Source organism: Garra rufa, chromosome 19 (assembly GCF_049309525.1).
Source record: "Garra rufa chromosome 19, GarRuf1.0, whole genome shotgun sequence".
NCBI lineage: Eukaryota > Metazoa > Chordata > Actinopteri > Cypriniformes > Cyprinidae > Garra > Garra rufa.
The window spans coordinates 15,607,419-15,630,171 of NC_133379.1; the positions used below are offsets into that span (position 1 = coordinate 15,607,419).

Genomic DNA, 22,753 nt, shown 5'->3' on the forward strand with positions numbered 1-22,753 from the left:
AAAAATCATTAGGATATTAGGTAAATATCATGTTTCAAGAAGATGTTTTGTCAATTTCTTACCGTAAATATATCAAAACCATAGACTGTAAAAAATCTAAACTTATTTTAGTTAGTTAATAGTTGTATCTCGGCCAATTTTGTCCTATCCTAACAAACCATACATTAATGGAAATCTATATCTATACATCTGTATAAATCTTAATTTAGAAAAAATGGACCCTTATGACTGGTTCTTTGGTACGGGGCCACATTTAGTACTGACCTGAATAAAATATTTCACATTAAAGACATTTACATAAAGTCCACAAGAGAAAATAATAGTTACATTTAAAAAAATGACCGAGTTCAGAAATGTACATACAATTGATTCTTGTTGTTACCTGAAGGATCTGCAGCTGTGTTTTTTGTTTATTGCCAGTTGTTCATAAAGTCCCTTGTTTGTCCTGAACAGTTAAACTGCCCGCTGTTCTGCAAAAAAAAAACTTTCAGGTCCCACAAATTCTTTGGTTTTTCAGCATTTTTGTGTATTTGACCCCTATCCAACAATGACTATGTGATTTTAAGATCCATATTTTCATACTGAGGACAACTAAGGGACTCCAGAAGTAAACACAATGCATTAAGAGCTGGTGGGTGAACTTCTTGAATTTGAAGATCAGGGTAAATTTAACTTATTTTGTCTTCTGGGAAACATGTAAGTATCTTCTGTAGCTTCTGAAGGGCAGTACTAAATGAAAAAAAAAAAGATATTTAAGCAAAATAAGAAAAATGTACACATCTTCATTATGTTTAAAAGGTTTAAACTCTTGGCTTTTAATGCATAATTTTTCCCTCTGGAGCATCAGTGAGCGTTTGAACCTTCTGTAATAGTTGCAAATGAGTCCCTCAGTTGTCCTCAGTGTTAAAAGGTGGATCTCAAAATCATACAGTTATGGTTGTAAAGGGTTTCAAATACACAAAAATGCTGAAAAACCAAAACAATTGTGAGACCTGAATAATTTTTCTGAAGAACAGCGGGCAGTTTAACTGTTCAGGACAAATAAGGGACTCATGAACAACTATCACTAAACAATAAATAAATAAATAAAAACACTGTGGATCATTCAGGTAACAACAGAGTTTAAGAATCAAGCATATGTAAACTTTTGGCCAATTTAAAAAAAATCAAATATTATTTTCTCTTGTGAACTATCTGTAACCATCTTTTATGTGAAATATCTTATTAATAAAAAAATCATACATGCATTTTGTATGTATTCCTCTTATTTTGGTAAAATAATTAACATTACGCAGATTCTGCAAGGTGTATGTAAACTTTTGACCTTAACTGTATGTCACTGCATAATTCCCAATTTCACAGTTAATGAGTTAATTTTTATTTTAAAGAATGGAAAATAATAATAATAGTTTTAACTGGTAGTGTGTATAATACAGGCGCATCTCAATAAATTAGAATGTCGTGGAAAAGTTTATTTATTTCAGTAATTCAACTCAAATTGTGAAACTTGTGTATTAAATAAATTCAATTCACACAGACAGAAGTACTTTAAGTCTTTGGTTCTTTTAAATGTGATGATTTGGCTCACATTTAACAAAAGTCCACCAATTCTCTATCTCAACAAATTGGAATATGGTGACATGCCAATCAGCTAATCAACTAAAAACACCTGCAAAGTTTTCCTGAGCCTTCAAAATGGTCTCTTAGTTTGGTTCACTGACTACACAATCATGGGGAAAACTGCTGATCTGACAGTTTTCCAGAAGACAATCATGACACCCTTCACAAGGAGGGTAAGCCACAAACATTCATTGCCAAAGAAGCTGGCTGTTCACTTCACAGAGTGCTGTATCCAAGCATGTTAACAGAAAGGTGAGTGGATGGAAAAAGTGTGGAAGAAAAAGATGCGCAACCAACCAGTAATGGGGACTCGAGTTTGAGACTCGGACTCGAGTGCGACTTAAGTCGCACACACAGTGACTTCAGACTCGACTTGAGACTCGTCCTCGAAAGACTTCAGACTCCACTCTGACTCCAGCTGCAGGACTCGTGAACAATGTTTATTTTTAGGAAACAACTGATGAGCTCGCTATTATTCCCCTCCCTCCGTTACCTATAACCTGCCCATGTAACACGTGACGTACTACGTATCTGCTGCGTGCGGGCGCTGCAACACATTTTTTATTAATTTTTTTTATTTTAGGGCGGCTGCCACACATGAGAGGACAACGAACAAACTTGTCTACTGCCAGGGATGTACTGGCCATTGGGAGTACCGGGGCATTCCCGGTGGGCCGGTGGAGTAGTGGGCCGATCGTCGAAGCGAGAGAGACGGCGCTATTTTAAATTACAGGCATTCGAAACTGCTAAAAGCAAACGACCTAAAAGTGTATTTTTTATAAAGTGCCATTTTGCACGCTCGTGAATCATCTCATAAGTGTAGACGCCATACAAATACAAGATTCATTGTGTAGTTTAGAGAGATTTATTAATTATAACGGAATTTTGTGAGATCTCTATGAACTAAGATTAGTGACGCTTTAATGACAATAAAGGGAGCGAGCTTTGCATTTTTCAGGCTATAATTCATTCAGAATTTGTATTAAACTTTCGTTTTTCGGACACATACATGCTGCCATGTTTTGGGAATGACATCTGCATATTTATGCTGCGTTCATTCTCGAAATAGAGGTGAAGCAATGGACGGGACAAAAATATTTTCCCCCTTCTCCCAAAACAACTCACGTTTCAGCTATTAAAATAGTTAAGTTATATGTAATGGCAAAGTGATTATATTTAGTTATTTTTTATTTAATAATTTAGAAAAATGTTTGGAGCTTGTTTTGTTCGTTGAATATAAGTTCTTTTTTTAAGAAACAGTGCAAAGCGGAAGACTGATCATAGTCTGTTTGATCGATTTTCCTTCTCAAATCATCACGACTTGCCTAAAATAAAATCTATATAAAACAGTTCAAGTATAAAACAATGTTAGTTTGTGTTAAATGTTAAATGTGCGCTATTAGGCGCATATGTTTGTGCAGAGAGTGGAAGCTACAGTAAAGCCACTTTGCAGGACATCAGGCGCCAGTGCAATCACTTGCATTTTTTCAGTGGAAGCAATTTAAGGTTATCCTTAATTTTTGCTCACAAAGAGAAGAGTAATACATCAAAAAAAGCGTTACAGGGTTTTTATAAAATAAAGAAAACAAAAATGACGCGCTTGCTTCCGTCTCCTTCTTGAACAGGAGTGCTTAACAAAAATAAAAGGAGATGCATGCCTCACAGACATGATAATCATATCTATGGGAAGCTTTAAAATTATTACTTAACAAAATAAAACAAATCGAAAACAAAAACTATTTCATGTAATCCGTAAAGATTAATTTCTCTTTAAAGGGCGTCCAAAAAGAGATCTTGCGACACTGACTCAGAATACACTAGTTTATTAATAAATAATTCACATTTGTCCTTACTCTTTCCCTGACACATTCATTGTTATTTATATTTGCCGGTGCTTTGTGGCAAGTTTCAGCCTATTGTGTGCGCTTGAACGCGGATCTCTTCCAGCTGCGCTTAAGGACACTAAATGCCATCCGAGCCGGTCTTGAATGTGAAAGCGAAAGTAAAGCTTTTTGTTGTTTCCACCAGTGCAGCATTTTTTTTTCTTCACCATAATTGATGAATGTCTAAAATATAAAAATAAGGAGAAGCCTGAAACAGGCCCCATGCCGGCCCGGTCTGAACTATGACGTGAAAATTATATATATCTATGCAGTGTTGGATGGGTCGCTGTACATGATGCAACGCTTATTATAACCAGAGACTTAATATAATAAAGAGACTTGAGACTTGACTTGGACTCTAGCTCAGAGACTTGAGACTTGACTTGGACTCTAGCTCAGAGACTTGAGACTTGACTTGGACTCTAGCTCAGAGACTTGTGAGCATCTCTGCAACCAACTGAGAAAACCGCAGCCTTGAGAGGTTTGTCAAGAAAAATTGATTCAAGAACTTGGGTGAACTTCACAAGGAATGGACTGAGGCTGGGGTCAAGGCATCAAGAGCCACCACACACAGACGTGTCAAGGAATTTGGCTACAGTTGTCGTATTCCTCTTGTTAAGCCAATCCTGAATCACAGACAATGTCAGAGGCGTCTTACCTGGGCTAAGGAGAAGAAGAAATGGATTGTTGCCCAGTGGTCCAAAGTTCAGGTCCTCTTTTCAGATGAGAGCAAGTTTTGTATTTCATTTGGAAACCAAGGTCATAGTGTCTAGAGGAAGGGTAAAGAATCTCATAGCCCAAGTTGCTTGAAGTCCAGTGTTAAGTTTCCACAGTCTGTGATGATTTGGGGTGCAATGTCATCTGCTGGTGTTGGTCCACTGTGTTTTTTGAAAACCAAAGTCACTGCACACGTTTACCAAGAAATTTTAGACCACTTCATGCTTCCTTCTGTTGACCAGCTTTTTAAAGATGCTGATTTCATTTTCCAGCAAGGTTTGGCACTTGCCCACACTGCCAAAAGCACCAAAAGTTGGTTAAATGACCATGGTGTTGATGTGCTTGACTGGCCAGCATATGACCTGACCCCCATAAAGAATATATGGGGTATTGTCATGAGGAAAATGAGAAACAAGAGACCAAAAAATGCAGATGAGCTGAAGGCCACTGTCAAAGAAACCTGGGCTTCCATATCAGCTCAGCAGGTAATCACAGGTAATTGTCATGAATTGAGTCGTCCTGTCATTAACTCTTGCACTACACATCATGGACTTCATTCCCCACAAGCCACTGCACTAATCACTGCATTCACCTGTTCCCTGTTTCTCACTACACTGATCACTGCTCACACCTGCAGCTCATTCACACACACACACCTGCAGCTCATCACACGGACAGCTTATATGCCACTCACACACACAGCTTCTTCACGAAGTCTTGTATTGCCCCGGCTGCATTTCTGAGCGTTTCTTCCCGTGTTTGTTTTCCCGTGTTTGATTCCTGGACTCCCTCCCGTGTTTGATTCTCGCTGCCAGCCCCGACCTTCTGCCTGTGTCTTGACTACTCTCTGGATTATCCTCGTTGTTATTGTTTGCTGGTGTTTGACCCTGTCTGTTTGACCACGTCTTCTAATAAAGCCTGCGTTTGGATCCACACGTCAGTCTCCAGACCTCCTTCGTTACAGAAGACTTCGCCACATCCCGGATCCAGCGGCTTTATTCATCAGCCGTTCACCATGAACCCAGGAGACTGTCTAGTTCGTCTTCGCCAGAACAACCGGCCTATTGAGGAGTATGTGGCTGACTTCTGCGAACTATGTTACCAGGTAGATTTCACTGACATTTTTCTAAAGCACATTTTCTATTATGGACTGAACCAGAATTTAAAACCCAGTATGCCTTTACACACCCCGCACTGGACACTTGAACAGTACATAGACTATGCTCTCCTGCTGGCCGGTTCAACGTTTACTGTTGGGACTGCGGATGAGGAGCCCCACAGTCCTACAGCACCCACATCACCAGAACTTTTACACATCCCATCTGTCATGTCTGAAACTGTTCAAGCCACATCTACCAAACCGCCCAAGTCTGCAAGCAAGATGGCTGCCACGCCCAAGTCTGCAAGCAAGATGGCTACCACGCCCGAGTCTGCAAGCAAGATGGCTGCCACGCCAGAGTCGGCATGTAAGATGGCTGCCACGCCAGAGTGTGCACGCAAGATGGCCTCCATTCCTGAATTCTCGGCCAAGATGGCCGCCGTTCCTGAGCTCCCGGCCAAGATGGCCGCCAAGCCTGAGTCCCTGGCCAAGATGGCCGCCAAGCCTGAGTCCCCGGCCAAGATGCCCGCCAAGCCTGAGTATGCACCCAAGATTGCTACCGCCAAGTCAAAGTCTCCGCTGGTTCCGCCCAGCCTTCCAGAGTCTCCGCTGGTCCCGCCCGGCCTTCCAGAGCCTCCGCTGGTCCCGCCCAGCCTTCCAGAGCCTCCGCTGGTTCAGCCCAGCCTTCCAGAGCCTCCGCTGGTCCCGCCCAGTCTTCCAGAGCCTCCGCTGGTTCCGCCCAGCCTTCCAGAGCCTCCGCTGGTTCAGCCCAGTCTTCCAGAGCCTCCGCTGGTTCTGCCCAGTCTTCCAGAGCCTCCGCTGGTTCCGCCCAGTCTTCCAGAGCCTCCGCTGGTTTCGTCCAGTCGTCCTGAGATTCCTGTCTGCCCGGTTCAGGCCACGGAGGCCATTTATGGACTGTTGAGTTTCCCACCCACCCTCCCTACTGCTCCAGTCCCTCCTCCTTTCTCCTGACAGTCCCTCTACTCACCCTCAACCCACCTGCAGTGCAGAGGACTTGCCATGGGACTGCCAGTCTCCATCGGTGCCATGGCTAGAAGATCCCTCACCATCGCCTCCAGCCTCAGAGTCCTGGCCTCCGACCCTGCGGCTCCACCCCGGCTCTCTGCTCCCTTGTCTCCGCTGTCGGCCGTCGGTCCACCAGCTCCACCGGGCTCCATCGTCCCTCCGGCAACGCCCTGGTCAGTCGTCGCCCCACCTTCGCCTCTGGACTCTACTCCTCCGGCTGCGCCTCGTCAATCCGTCCTACCGGCTCTGTGGACCTCCTCCCTCCCGTGGGCACAGCCTCGGTCCTCTGTCGCTCCGGCTCCGCCACGTACCTCCGGACCTCCATCTCCGCCTTGGTCGCCAGAGCCTTGGGTTCCGCCTTGGCCCTCCGGATCCTCTGTGTCGCCCAGGACCATCGACTCTCCGGTTCCGCCTCGGGCTCCACCGGCTCCACCTCCGTCGGTCGGCCCCATGGAGGAGCCTACCCTCCCTCCACCATGGCTTCTCCCTCCGTCGGCTCCGTCTCAGTCCATAGTTCCATTACCCCCACATGGACCTGGCCCTCCATCCCTCCCCCTGTTCCGCCTCCGCTCCACCACCTTCCGGTTTCATTAGGTGGTTAGAGCGTCTGGAAGCCGCTCCTGGGGGGGGGGCTCTGTCATGAATTGAGTCGTCCTGTCATTAACTCTTGCACTACACATCATGGACTTCATTCCCCACAAGCCACTGCACTAATCACTGCATTCACCTGTTCCCTGTTTCTCACTACACTGATCACTGCTCACACCTGCAGCTCATTCACACACACACACCTGCAGCTCATCACACGGACAGCTTATATGCCACTCACACACACAGCTTCTTCGCCAAGTCTTGTATTGCCCCGGCTGCATTTCTGAGCGTTTCTTCCCGTTTGTTTTCCCGTGTTTGATTCCTGGACTCCCTCCCGTGTTTGATTCTCGCTGCCAGCCCCGACCTTCTGCCTGTGTTTTGACTACTCTCTGGATTATCCTCGTTGTTATTGTTTGCTGGTGTTTGACCCTGTCTGTTTGACCACGTCTTCTAATAAAGCCTGCGTTTGGATCCACACGTCAGTCTCCAGACCTCCTTCGTTACAATAATAAAGCAAAAGGAGCCCCTACCAAGTATTGAATACATATACAGTAAATTAACATACTTTCCAGAAAGCCAACAATTCACTAAAAATGTTTTTTTTTTATTGGTCTTATGAAGTATTCTAATTTGTTGAAATAGTGAATTGGTGGGTTTTTGTTAAATGTGAGCCAAATCATCACAATTAAAATAACCAAAGACTTAAACTACTTCAGTCTGTGTGCATTGAATTTATTTAATACACAAGTTTCACAATTTTAATTGAATTACTGAAATGAACTTTTTCATGACATTCTAATTAATTGAGATGTGCCTGTATATAATATTTCAGGTGTAACATTCCTTTTTAGTTCCCTTGAATGATTATTGTAACTCATGTTCATTATCTATTTGCTGATTATATTTATAATGTATTCATTGTGTCTTTCTAATCTTTTGCACTATACAATAGTTGTAATTCTGTTGTAAAAGTGCACACTCATGCATACAGAGACTCGGCAGGCGCATCATTGGAAAACAAAGAATGACTTGTTCTCCTCTTGCTTAACCAGGCAGGGAAAATGCATGTGAAAAAACCTCCTACATGTTTCTGCGGAAAGAACTTGCAGTAAGGTTGGCCAATACGATGAGGGAAGTCAACTTGTTGCCCACCAGTCTTCTGAGCCAGCCATCCGTCAAAGTGGTCAAGTCCTGGTGAGGAAGGCAGGTGTGATGATGAGTGTTAGCTGTAAACAGTAACTGGGTTTGGTGTACAGTACAGGTCCTATACAACTAGCTCCTGCTCAGGACCAGCTTAGGATCAGCACATGACCAGATTAAACCAGTTTATGACCATCACATGACCATCTTAAACCAGTCCAAACCAGCATCCATGCTTCAACACCTACCTAACCAGCATATGCAGTTTTTTCAATTTAGTTTACGATGCTTTTGGGAAATGCAGACCAGATTCTGCTTAATTTTCGCAAATGTAGTCAATTATCTAGATATTTAGTGCATACTGTGGAGAGTACACATACTCTAAACCAGGGGTGTCCCAGTTTAGCTCCACCTTGCCTCAACACACCTACCTTGAAGTTTCTAAAATGCCTAGTAAGACCTTGATTAGCTGGTTCATGTGTGTTTAATTGGTGTTGAAGCTAAACTCTGCAGGACAGCGGCCCTCCAGGAGCAGGATTGGACAGCCACGCTCTAAACTGAAACTGTAAGAATAGTGCGACCATTAAAATGCTAATCCAAACATGCTGTTCTGAATATAACATGGGCAGTGTTTACGTTTAGAAAATAATTCACATATGACACCTAGTGGGGATGAGAGGAATAACAGAATAGCCATAGTCAGCAGAGAACAGTAGTAATCAAATTTATAGTCTTTTATTATGTAAATTTTTAATGCATGTGTTTTTTTTTTTTGTTCTGTTGTATCAGGTACAGCCAGAGCTTTGAAGAGCTATTACAGTTTGAGGCAAGAAGTCTAGAGGATCCCCACACCCTTAATGAGTGAGTGTGTAACCTTTAAAAACATACTTTTTTTTTTCAGCAAACACAGTTTTGCTAGGGAAAGTCTGAAATGATTTTCTTTTATTTTGCTTAAAGGGATATGCATTAAAGGAATCATTCACCCATAATTGAAAAAAAAGCTGAAAATGTAGTCACCTCCAGGCTATCCAAAATGTACTTGTTCAATCTACACTACCAGTCAAATATTTGAAATGTTTTTTTTTTAAGAAGTCTCTTTATTATCTTTAAATTTTTAAATAGTTTTACTATTTAAAATAACTGTTTCTATTTGAATATAATTTAAAATATTGTTTATTCCTGTGATTTCAAAGCTGAATTTATAGTATCATTACTTCAGTCCTTCAGAAATCATTGTGATATTCTCATTTGCTGCTCGAAAACATTTTTTATTATTAGGCGGCTGCATATATGAAAAAAAACACCTAACCCTAAAAAAATTCTAACAAAAGGTTTCTCAGCTGTCTTTTGTAGTAGTAGGTGTCCTTAATAACATACTAAAAGATTACCAAAGTTTGACCACTAGAAAGGTGTCATTTTCAAGATGGCGTCCAAGTTGGGCAGAAAACCCTTAAAATATCCTAACTCCTTCATTATTTGACCTAGCCAAGTAATCTTGGTGTCTAACCCAATGTTTTCTGGGTCTATGAATCCGTTGGACTTGTCTAAATTGCACTGACATGATTACATACTTATGAAATACATGATGTTGTGAGATTACTGTAAGGTTTTATCTTTGTTTGGGGTGAACCAGAGATGTAAACAATTTAGCCTATGTCATGTAACTCCTACTCAGTACGTGTTTTTGGACACATACAGCTTTTTTTTTTCTAAAACACAGACGTGACATTCAATGTAAAAGTTATTGCACCCAAAAGTTCCTTAAATTGGAGTTGTATAACTTTGATCATAAACAACTCTAAATTAGCCCTAACAGAGGCCTGTGTGTGAACCCTCTAAATGGTCACTTATTTCAAATTGCTTTAATATATAATTGTACTTGTAATCACTTTCAGGTGCATCTCAATAAATTAGAATGTTGTGGAAAAGTTCATTTATTTTAGTAATTCAACTTAAATTGTGAAACTTGTGTATTAAATAAATTCATTACACACAGACTGAAGTAGCTTTAAGTCTTTGGTTCTTTTAATTATGATGATTTGGCTCACATTTAACAAAAACCCACCAATTCTCAACAAATTATAAGACCAATAAAAAAAAAAAACTTTTTAGTGAATTGTTGGCCTTCTGGAAAGTATGTCCATTTACTGTATATGTACTCAATGCTTGTTTTGCTTTAATTACTGCCTCAATTCAGCGTGGCATGGAGGTGATCAGTCTGTGGCACTGCCAAGGTGGTATGGAAGCCCAGGTTTCATTGACAGTGGCCTTGAGCTGATCTGCATTTTTTGGTCTCTTGTTTCTCATTTTCCTCTTGACAATACCTCATAGATTCTCTATGGAGTTCAGGTCTGGTGAGTTTGCTGGCCAGTCAAGCACACCAACACCATGGTCATTTAACCAACATTTGGTGCTTTTGACAGTGTGGGCAGGTGCCAAATCCTGCTGAAAATTGAAATCAGCATCTTTAAAAAGCTGGTCAGCAGAAGGAAGCATGAAGTGCTCTAAAATTTCTTGGTAAACGGGTGCGTTGGACCAACACCAGCAGATGACATTGCACCCCAAATCATCACAGATTGTGGAAACTTAACACTGGACTTCAAGCTACTTGGGCTATGAGCTTCTCCCTTCCTCCAGACTCTAGGACCTTGCTCTCATCTGAAAAGAGGACTTTGGACCACTGAGCAACAGTCCATTTCTTCTTCTCCTTAGCCCAGGTAAGACATCTCTGATGTTGTCTGTGGTTCAGGAGTGGCTTAACAAGAGGAATATGACAACTGTAGCCAAATTCCTTGACACATCTGTGTGTGTAGTGGCTCTTGATGCCTTGATGCAAGTCTAGTCTATTCCTTGTGTAGTTCACCCAAATTCTGGAATTGTTTTTGCTTGACAAGCCTCTCAAGGCTGCAGTTCTCTCGGTTGGTAGTGCATCTTTTTCTTCCACACTTTTTCCTTCCACTTAACTTTCTGTTAACATGCTTGGATACAGCACTCTGTGAACAGCCAGCTTCTTTGGCAATGAATGTTTGTGGCTTACCCTCCTTGTGAAGGGTGTCAATGATTGTCTTCTGGACAACTGTCAGATCAACAGTCTTCACCATGATTGTGTAGCTTAGTGAACCAAACTAAGAGACCATTTTGAAGACTCAGAAAACCTTTGCAGGTGTTTTGAGTTGATTAGCTGATTTGCAAGTCAGCATATTCTAATTTGTTGAGATAGTGAATTGGTGGGTTTTTGTTAAATGTTAGCCAAATCATTACAATTAAAAGAACCAAAGACTTATTCTACTTCAGTCTGTGTGCAATTAATTTATTTAAAGGGGTCATCGGACACAAAACTAACTTTTACATGTTGAATATTAATGTGTGTTGGCAGTTTGTGTACACAACCACCCTACAATGATAAAAATCCACCCAGTGGTATTTTTTTAATCTTTAAAAGTAATATCCCCTTTTTAAAATTGGGTCATTCGCAGCTTCTTGTCGTGACGGAACACCAACAGAGGGCACTCCCACGATATAGAGGTAGATTGACATGAACGTCTTACCTTAGATCCGCCCTCACCGAGCTGAAATAGTCCGACTCTGATCGCCATTGTGTCGACTTAGGTGCAGAGGAAGACTCTAATTGAGTGATTGAGGTGTTCTGTTGTTGGATGCAATAATGAACATAGCAGTAGTCATTTGCTCCCGACATCTAAGCTGCTTAAGAGGTAGAGGACAACGTTACTTTAGTTTTTAAAAGGAAAGCGCCGATCCCGATCTACATATGCGCCTCTGTTCGTGTGAATCTTAATAATGTGCTCGTTGGCAAGTTTTGCCGATAAACATGGCTAAATGCAGCTAAACGCGGCTAAAGTAAACATTACAGCTCCTATTCCCTCAGCAGAAAGGGGCGGGGCGAGCAGAGCTCATTTCCATTTAATGGGACCAGGCGATTAAATGAGCTGATATTTTGCAGAGCTGATTTTGACAAGGTAAAAGGGTGTTTTTTTACACTACTGAAGGATCATGTGACACTGAAGACTGGAGTAATGATGCTGAAAAGCTTTTTTTTTTAGCTTTGATCACAGGAATAAAAATATATTCAAAAAAATGTAAATGTATTCAAATAGAAAACAGTTCTTTTAAATAGTCAAATTATTTTATGATTTTACTGTTTTTGCTGTATTTTGGATCAAATAAATGCAGGCTTGGTGAACAGAAGATAAACATTAATAATCTTACTGTGCAAAAACTTTTGACTGTTAGTGTATTTGTTCATTGAAACAGATTTGGAGAAATTTAGCATTGCATCACTTGATCACCATTGGATCCTCTGCAGTGAATGGGTGCCGTCAGAACGAGAGTTCAAAAAGGTTAAGATAAGCATCACAACAATCCACATGACTCTAGTTCATCAATTAATGTCTTGTGAAATGAAAAGCTGTGTGCTTGTAATAAACAAATCCATCATTAAGAATCCAACCTTTTCAGTAAGTTTTTTTTTTTTTTGGCTGAATTATTCCTTTAAACCTTCTTGCTTTTACCCAAATGCTGCATAATTTGGTAGAATAGATCAAACCTGATGTCTTAAGAACTGAAGTCCTCCAATGGTAAACAACTGTGGGCTTAAGCTTCCTAGAGATCCTGATTAAGATTCGGAACAGGCACAATGATGTGGTGCCCACTATGGCCCAGGGTGTCATCGAATACAAAGAGAAGTTTGGTTTTGACCCCTTCATCAGCAGCAATGTGCAGTACTTCCTTGACCGCTTCTACACCAACCGCATTTCTTTCCGTATGCTCATCAACCAGCACAGTGAGTGACATTACATTTATATTGGATAAATGTTAAGTTATTTAATATGATATAAAAAAAATGTCTTTATACTTTCCAATCTACTAGTACAGCAGTAAGCAGCTCTCTATTTTGTAGCTCTTCTGTTTGGTGACGCAACTTGTCTTGCCCAACCAAAACACATTGGAAGCATCGACCCAGCCTGCAACGTGGCTGAAGTGGTGAGAGGTGAGAAAAAAATACTTAAAATGCACAGATACATAAAATAAACATAGTTCTGAAGATTCTGATCTCTTTACCCAGATGCATATGAGACAGCAAAGATGCTCTGTGAACAGTACTACATGACAGCACCTGAACTAAAGATCGGGGAATTCAACTGTAAGACTGTTATCTGTTTTATTATCCTTACTAACATAGATCAAAATCATACTTTCAATGTGTGATGTATCATCTGTCTGTGCCTTTCTATCTTATTTCACTCTATCGGCTAGCCAAAGCTCCAAAGAAGCCAATACAGGTGGTCTACGTGCCCTCCCATCTTTTCCACATGCTGTTTGAGCTCTTCAAGGCAAGAAAAATAGAAAAATTGTTAGCTAATTTAAAAGCAGAAAGAAAACTGGGTAACACCTTAAAACAAGGTTCAATTCGTTAGCATTAATTTATACATTAGATCCAAACAATGAAGAAATTAAACAACATATTTTATAGCATTTAATAATCTAGGTTAATGCTAATTAATAAATAAATGGTTATTCATGGTTAATTGGTGTTTAATCATACTTTAGAAGGAAACTATATTTAGAAGGTATACTTTCATCAAAAGGAGGGCAGTATGAATATAATTAATAATCATCAGGATTGTTATCGTAAACTAAAATTAAAACCATATAAGATTGTTGCTTGAAATAAATAAATGTTGACTGAAATAAAATATATAAAAAAAAAATCTAAAGTACTTTATGTACTAAAATAACAGAAATAAAACTTAATTAAAACTATATAGACATATACAGTTGAGGTCAAAAGTTTACATACACCTTGCAGAATCTGCAAAATGTATATTATTTTACTGAAATAAGAGGGATAATACAAAATGCATGTATTTTATGTAGTACTGACCTGAACAAGATATTTCGCATAAAAGACATTTACATAAAGCCCACAAGAGAAAATAATAGTTGAATTTATAAAAATGACCCCGTTCAAAAGTCTACATATGCTTGATTCTTAATACTGTGTTGTTACCTGTGTTTTTTGTTTATTTAGGTTTTTTTTTTTGTTTAGTGAAAGTTGTTCATAGTTCATTGTTTATTCTGAACAGTTAAACTGCCCTCTGTTCTTCAAAAAAAAATCCTTCAGATCCTACAAATGATTTGGTTTTTCTGCATTTGTGTATTTGAACTCTTTCCAACAATGACTGTATGATTTTGAGATCCATCTTTTCACACTGACGACAACTGAGGGACTCCCTATGCACAATTACAGAAAGGTTCAAATGCTTACTAATGCTCCAGAAGGAAAATCAATGCATTAAGAGTTCATTAATTGAACTGAATGCACATTTTTCTTATTTTGCCTAAATATCATATTTTTTTTAAATTTAGTACTGCCCTTCAGAAGATACTTACTTGTTTCCCAGAAGAGAAAATAAGCAAATTTACCCTGATCTTCAAATTAAAAAAGTTTTCTTTTCTGATTCTTGTTCTGCAAGGTTTATGTTAACTGTTGACCTCAACTGTATACAGTATATATTTAAAAAAAAAAAAAAAAACTAATACAAAATATATATATATAAAAAAAAAAAAAATTACTTCAACTTTTATTCAAATTAAGATGAAAACAATGTAATAGTTTCTAAATGATCCTAAAGTAACACTGATACATAATAATTCATAATACATAACTTATTTTAATTTATTTATTTTTAATACAAATATTAGTATTAATGAATGAACCCTTATTATAAAGTGTCACCAAAGCTTTGTTCATATTTATTTTAGGTGATCTTTGAAATTGAATGTAATGAAGTATTTCTCAAATGATCACGTTTTAGGTGATAACTATAAGTAACTATATTATGTATACATGTGCAGAATTCCATGCGGGCAATAGTGGAGCTCTATGAAGATAGCAATGAGGGGCTTCCTCCAGTGAAAGCAATGGTTACTCTGGGAAAAGAGGACCTTTCAATAAAGGTTACACACAAGGCTGTTTCACAAAAAACATCAATATTTATGGTGACTTAAATCAAAGATCACAGTAAATCTGCACTTTATTAATCTGATGTTTATATGTCTTCTTAGATTAGTGACAAAGGTGGAGGTGTCCCCTTAAGAAAGATTGATCGTCTTTTCAATTACATGTATTCCACTGCTCCAACCCCACGTCTGGATCCCTCACAAACTGCTGTCCCACTGGTAACTTCCCATCAGACAGCATAAGTGTCTGTATGTGTAGTTTCATACAACTTGTTTATATTGTCTCTGCAGGCTGGTTTTGGCTATGGACTGCCAATATCTAGACTGTATGCACGCTACTTTCAGGGAGACTTGAATCTGTACTCAGTTGAAGGGTTCGGCACAGATGCAGTAATTCATCTTAAGGTATTTGCATTGACATTTCTGTCTGTGAGACACTTAGATCACAGTGTGTAATAACATTAGCTTCGACTAGAAATTTAAAATGGTTTTCCTCTCATTCTTTCCAGGCTCTTTCTAGTGAGTCTTTTGAGCGTCTTCCAGTCTTCAATAAGTCAGCATGGCGACATTACCAGACAGGTCCTGAGGCTGATGACTGGAGTAACCCGAGCAAGGACCCACGAGATGCATCCACATATAAAGCCAACAGATGACTTTATAGTACCTGCTACAGTAATAGTGATGGAATTACAGCAGCCAAGCTTATACAGAACACTGCCAGATAAGGAAACTTGATTCTAGGCCTTTATAGTACTTGCTTACAGCCATTTTTTAATTGCCTGAAAATAATAGTTTTACATTAGTGAGAGTGTGAAGGATTATACGCAGAGAATACAGTAGCTTATTAGTATGTACCTACAGTGCCTTGCGAAAGTATTCATACCCCCTAATTTATGTCACAGGCATATGTTAAACTGCTTTAAATAACTTTTTTCCCCCACATCAATCTACACCACTGATCTATAGATCAGGGCCCGTATTCACAAAACATTTTATCTTACCACTAAGAGTTCTCCTAAATAGCAGTAAAAGTTTTTAGCTAAGAGTTTTCTCTTAAAACCTATTAACAAAGCTGCTGAGACAAACTTTTACTAAGCAGTAGAGAGAAGTCTTAAGCTAAGAGTAAGGGCGGGGTTGACCTCGTTACTATGGATGATGTCAGCATGCTCACTAACATGCATACAGTGATTGGCTGATAGGGGAGGAGTCTCTGTCAGACATTTATTCATAGAAATATTGTTGTAAATGTTGCCATATTCAAATAAAGTTTTAAAAAGGTAGTAAAAATGTTGCCACATTCAAAAAGAATTTAAAATACAGGGCAAGTTTCACTTAATAAATAAGTGTTCAAATGTTTGACAGCCTATTACCTGTGTGCTTCTTATAAAAAACAATTAGCTGATATGCGTGTAAACAGACTTTTTTAAAGAGCTTTTTATGCTTTTAATGACACAGAATAGCAGAGAACTAACACAAAATCATTGGGTGAAGAGAAGGGGGCGGGAGCAGCAAAATATTTCGAAACGGGAATCGAACTCAGGGCGCTTTGAGCAGAGTTACGCTATATATTGACGCACTAACCGCTAGGCTATCGGCGCCGACATAAAAGCCTTGTTTTCTATTCATGATAGAATAATCATGGCTGATGGCGAGATACGCAAACGTAAAACAAAACCAAACTGGATGCAAGAACAGCTGTTACTTCTTGCCCAACGTAGGATATAATCAAATGGAAATAACCTCCAAGACTAAAAAAAAAGTTGTGTAGGAATATGCATGCATATACATGCAGAGTGTTTCTAAAACGTTTAAGTTATAGGCAGATCGCCACCAACAGCAGTATTAGGAAGGTAAGGATTTGATCTTGTGATTTAAGCCTTATTTAGGCTGATTTATACTCGACGTGTTCTTCTGCACCGCAAGCCTGTGCTGCCTGCGCGCGCACATCACCAAATTCTGGGCCCCTGTTCCTAAAAGATCTTAAGGATAAAAGTAGCCTATCTCATAACTTAGCGATTTAGGAGAAAATCTTAAAAGTAATGCTTAAAACAATCCTAAATTTAGGACTCCTAATTTTTGCTCTAAGAGTATTTCACAAAGCGTTTTAGCACTAAAACTAGCTCCTAAATCTGCGAAATGTTAGGAGTAGTGGAGAGGACTCCTAAGTCACTAAGATCAAGTCCTAAAACTATCCTATAATGGCTGTTGCCGGCTGTCTGCCTCGGAACAGAAGCATTTTAGAAGCATTGGATGATAATGAGCTTTTCAGAAGATGTGGTCTTAATCGCGAAGGACTGCTGTAGATTTGCAACAAATAGAAAAAACTCCACAGATCAATGTTTTGACAATCCTCGAATCGCAGCTTCTTATGAATGCAATAAATGTTTTAATGAGGCTAAGGATTTTAATCTGCAATAGCATAAGGTTACATGAAAACATTATCGGCAACTTGAAAGTAATGTCCGTTTAGCTGTAGCAGTTGTTTGTCACTTAAATTCTGCAATCTCTGCCTTAATTTGCCTGACTTTGCAAAGAGTACCAGCGCTTTTCACAGTCATCTTTGCTTCTGGACAAAAGTGGGAAAGCTGCATTTATTTGCACACATATATTTTCCCACGCATCTCTTTTAGTTTTTGAGGTTATCCCAACTTTGTATTCATGAGCAAATTGGGCAAGAAGTAAGAGTTGTTCTTGCGTCCAGTTTGGTTTTCTTTTACGTTTACATGCCTTACTATCACCTATGATTATTCTACCCTGTTAATTAAAAGGCTGTTTATATGCATAGCCGCTAACTGTATACGAGGAGCGCACATGTGGCAGGAGATACACGTTTAATTAGTGACACTTAGCCTGCATTTTAAAACCTTTATTTAAATATGATATAATAGTGCACGTTACTTCTATGAATAAATCTCTGACAGAGACCCCTCCCCTGTCAGCCAATCATTGTGTGCATAGTTAATGAGCATGTCAACATCATCCATAGTAACGAGGTCAACCCCGCCCTTACTTTTAGCTTAAGACTTCTCTCTATTCCTTAGTAAAAGTTTGTCTCAGCAGCTTTGTGAATAGGTTTTAAGAGAAAACTCTTAGCTAAAAACTTTTACTAGCATTTAGGAGAACTTTTAGTGGTAAGATGAAATGTTTTGTGGTTACAGACTCTGATCATGTGTACATAATGTATTGACATTAAACTAGTTTTTAACATGATAATTTTATTCTTACATGTACTTTAATAATATGTTATTAACCTTGAGATAAATGTTGCCGTGAATAAATGCATAGATATGCAAGCATTATTAGTAATATCCAATAGTCTAGTGGTAGAATGTTCATTAGATGAGTCAGAGGGTTTCGGTTCTAATCCGCCGTCACATAGCTTTTTCATCCCTTTATAAAATTAAATATGTTCATCAGTGATCCTATATCAGAGACACATTTGTGTGTATTTTGTTTTGATTTTTAAGTGAGGGATTGAAGCGCGCGCGTGTGAACACTGAGCACGAGCCGCATTGAGAAAGTTGCGCAATGAACATTAAGCATGATTTCAGAAAAAAATACAGATTCCAGCGTCAGCACCTTATTTAACAGAAAGGAATGTTTCATCAGCATTAGGTATGTCCTTGCTGCGAGATGTTCAAAAAAGTGGTGGGACAATAGCTTTACAAAAAGTGTCCCACTCATCCCACCCGTGCATTACGCCTATGAAAATAAGTAATGTGAAACACTAACAGAAGCAATTATGAGAAATATTTTTATTACAGCAGTCTTCAACAGTAAAACCAACACAAAATGTACAGTCTCACAAACTTTTTTGCAAAAGTTTTCGTCCGTTCCAATACAGGTCACGATGAGTTTTTTGCCATCTGACTATTTATATGGTCATTGATGGATTATAGAGATGTTTGTACAGGCGTACCTGTTCAGCCAAAACAGCTTTAACATTTTTCGTGGGAAATGGGGTTACACGCGAACAGTTCACTCGAGAAGCCGTGCACACAGCCACGCGAAATGGGTGATTTTACAAACCCAAGCGAACTTGCGGACACGTATAAATCAGTCTTTACGTTGCACAGATTTAGGAGCTAGTTTTAGCGCTAAACGCTTTGTGAAACACTCTTAGAGCAAAAACTTATGAGTCCTAAATTTAGGACCGACACGCCCATTATTTTTAAGATTTTCTCCTAAATCGGCAACTTATGAGCTACTTTTAGCCTTAAGATGTTTTGTGAATACGGGCCCAGGGATCTACACTCCATACACCATTATGGAACCTCAATTCCAAGCATCCTCAGTAAAGTGTGCTGGTAGCAGCCTCATGGTGGGGGGCTGTTTTTTCAGCGGCAGGAACTGAGGGACTCATCAGAGTAGAAGGAAGCTCAACACAGCAAAATGTAGAGAAAGCCTAATGAAAACCTAAAGCATTCAGAGCCTCAGACTGGGCAGAAGGTTCACCTTCCAACAGGACAATGACCCTAAACACACTGCAAAAGTGGCTTGTAGACAACTCTATGAATGTCCTTGAGTGGCCTAGCCAGAGTCTGGGCTTGAACGCAATCAAATATTTCTGGAGAACCCTGAAAATGTGCATCTGCCCCCATCCAAGCTGACAGAGCTTGAGAGGTGAAGAGGTGAGGAGAAGAATGGCAGATAATTGCCAAATGCTGATGTGCAAAGCTTGTCGCATCATACCAAAAAGACAATGTTGTAAAGTTGCTTCAAGTAAGTACAGCATTAAGGGTATGAATACTTATGCAATGTACTAATTTAACTGTTTTATTTTTAATAAAAGCTTTTGCTTTATTATGGTGTATGAGGTGTAGATTAATGTGGGAAAAGAAAGTTATTTAAAGCAGTTTAACATAAGGCTACAACATAAAACATGAAAAAAAATGAAGCGATATGAATTTGGCAAGTCAATTTTTTTTAGAAAATTGCTTCTGTACACTGCATTTATTTGGGGTAAAATGTTTTTAATCCCTCAAATTATACAAATAAATTATACATACTATTGTTTATTAGTTTGATTCAAACAAACTGATCAAATAGGTCAGTAAAGACTTTTATAATATTACAAAAGATTTTGAATAAAAGCTTTCCATAAATAATATTTTAAACAGATAGTTCTTTTGAACTTTCTACTTATCAGAGGATCATAAAATCAGCATATTAGAATCATGAATCATGTGACACTAAAACTGGAGTACTGGCTGCTGAAAATTTAGCTTTGCTATTACAGGAATTTTGAAGAAAAATGAAACAAAAGCATGCACATGAGTCTCAAATGGGTGCTCAACTAAAAAGCAACAAGTACAAAATAAAGTGTACAGTCACCCAGTGTTTTGTGAATTTCAGAATACTTTTTGGTCAAATATTTTCATTTCAGTGCATTTCTAAATTCTACTTAAGAAACACATAATGCCCAAGCACTGATAGCACTTTCGGGTGAGTTTTGGATCTATTTTAAGCACAATGGGTTGATATATTAACACCCATTTGTAAGAGAATGTGACTCATGATTGCGGTAATAAGTCCATAACAATGTGTTGCATGTATATATTTAGAACAATGTTTTAAGCACACCTCTGAAACAGGCTTTTAGAATTCAGTTTTGTATTTGTTTTAAAATATTCCTGTATTTGTACTGTACACATCATTGTCAGCATCTATCCATCAGTCTGGAAACTGTCAACAAACAATATTAGCATAATATTAAATATGTATTTAGTATGTTATATGTTCCTTGATTGTGTCATTGTCACAAGGAGTCAGACTGAGACGTGCGGATCCATTTGCAGCGTTTATTTAGAATCGTCAACAGGCCAGAATAATCACCAGAAAACAGGAACAACGTAGGTAATCTGGGAGACAGTTCAATAGACAGGCAATGGTCGCAATGGCAGGAAGCGTCAACGGGGTACACAGTCCAGAGTCATACACAGATAATCCAACACAGAGAGAAACGCTTAGAATTACGACCAAATGGAACGATAAGACCTCGCCAGGAAGTGTGTGTGTCTGTAGCTTAAATGCATGTGGGTAAATGTGAAACAGGTGTGTGCAGCAATCAGTTCAGTGGGAAACAAGGAGCAGCTGTGTGCAGTAATTGGTGCAGTGGCTTATGGGGATTGCAGTCCAGAATGTGTGTGCAAGAGTTCATGATGAGAAGACAGACCAGATACATGACAGAGCCCCTCCCAAAGGAGCGGCTTCCAGACGCTCTAACCACATAATACAACCTGGAGGGTGGTGGAGCGGAGGCGGAACAGGGGGAGGGATGGAGGGCCAGGTCCATGTAGGGGTACTGGAACCCCGAACTGAGGCGGAGCCGACGGAGGGAGAAGCCATGATGGAGGAAGGGTTGGCTCCTGCATAGGTCCGGAGGTACGCAGCGGAGCCGGAGTGACAGAGGATCGAGGCTGTGCCCACGGGAGGGAGGAGGTCCACAGAGCCGGCAGGACGGAGTGACGAGGCGCAGCCGGAGGAGTAGAGTCCAGAGGCGAAGGTGGGGCGACGACTGACCGGGGCGGAGCCGGAGAGACGATGGAGCCCGGAGGAGCTGGTGGGCCGACGGCCGACAACGGAGACGAGGGAGCACAGAGCCGGGGTGGAGCCGCAGGGTCGGAGGGCCGAGGTGGAGTCCAGGACTCTGAGACTGGAGGTGATGGTGAGGGGTCCTTCAGTCTGGACACCGATGGAGACTGGCAGTCCCACGGCAAGTCCTCTGCACCGAAGGTGGGATGTGGGTGAGCAGAGGGACTGTCAGGAGACAGAGGTGGCGGAACTGGAGCAGCAGGGAGGGTGGGTGGGAACAGTCCATGCATGAGCTCCGTGACCAGAACCGGGCAGACAGGAATCTCAGGACGACTGGATGGAACCAGCGGAGTCTCTGGAAGGCTGGGCGGAACCAGCGGAGGCTCTGGAAGGCAGGGCTGAACCAGCGGAGTCTCTGGAAGGCAGGGCTGAACCAGCAGAGTCTCTGGAAGACTGGGCGGAACCAGCGGAGTCTCTGGAAGGCAGGGCTGAACCAGCGGAGTCTCTGGAAGGCAGGGCTGAACCAGCGGAGTCTCTGGAAGGCAGGGCTGAACCAGCGGAGTCTCTGGAAGACTGGGCGGAACCAGCGGAGTCTCTGGAAGGCTGGGCGGAACCAGCGGAGTCTCTGGAAGGCTGGGCGGAACCAGCGGAGTCTCTGGAAGACTGGATGGAACCAGCGGAGTCTCTGGAAGGCTGTCTTGAGGAGCGGGCTCTGGACGACGCTCTTGTGAAGCGGGCTCTGGACGACGCTCTTGTGAAGCGGGCTCTGGACGACGCTCTTGTGAAGCGGGCTCTGGACGACGCTCTTGTGAAGCGGGCTCTGGACGACGCTCTTGTGAAGCGGGCTCTGGAGAACTGGACGACCCCAGCGGAGATTCAGGAGGGCTGGGCGTCTCCAGCGGAGACTCTGGAAGAGCAGGCTCTGAGCGAGCGGTCACTGGAGGGCGCTCTGGCGGCGCAGTCACTGGAGGGCGCTCTGGCGGTGGAGACTCTGATTTGACGGTAGCCATCTTGTGCCATGGCTGTGGAAGGGGGCCCATCTTGAGAGCAGACTCTGGAAGGGCAGCCATTTTGCGAACAGAGTCTAGAAGGGAGGTCATCTTGTCAAGAGACTCTAGAAGGGAGGCCATCTTGCTTACAGACTCATGCGGGTCCATATTGT

At 40.7% G+C, this 22,753-nt stretch overlaps 1 protein-coding gene across 1 annotated transcript in view; it reads left to right on the top strand.

The window, feature by feature from the left end:
• Nucleotides 1-20,787, top strand: part of pdk3b (pyruvate dehydrogenase kinase, isozyme 3b) — a 22,200-nt gene extending 1,413 nt beyond the window's left edge. Inside the window, exons 2-11 of the mRNA XM_073824863.1 lie at nt 7,989-8,130; nt 8,866-8,937; nt 12,693-12,877; nt 12,995-13,084; nt 13,160-13,237; nt 13,351-13,427; nt 14,953-15,054; nt 15,163-15,276; nt 15,349-15,462; nt 15,567-20,787. Coding sequence (XP_073680964.1) covers nt 7,989-8,130; nt 8,866-8,937; nt 12,693-12,877; nt 12,995-13,084; nt 13,160-13,237; nt 13,351-13,427; nt 14,953-15,054; nt 15,163-15,276; nt 15,349-15,462; nt 15,567-15,710 — 1,118 coding nt within the window. The 3' untranslated portion in view covers nt 15,711-20,787. The remainder of the gene's footprint in view (nt 1-7,988; nt 8,131-8,865; nt 8,938-12,692; nt 12,878-12,994; nt 13,085-13,159; nt 13,238-13,350; nt 13,428-14,952; nt 15,055-15,162; nt 15,277-15,348; nt 15,463-15,566) is intronic.
• The last annotated feature ends 1,966 nt before the right edge of the window (nt 20,788-22,753 follow it).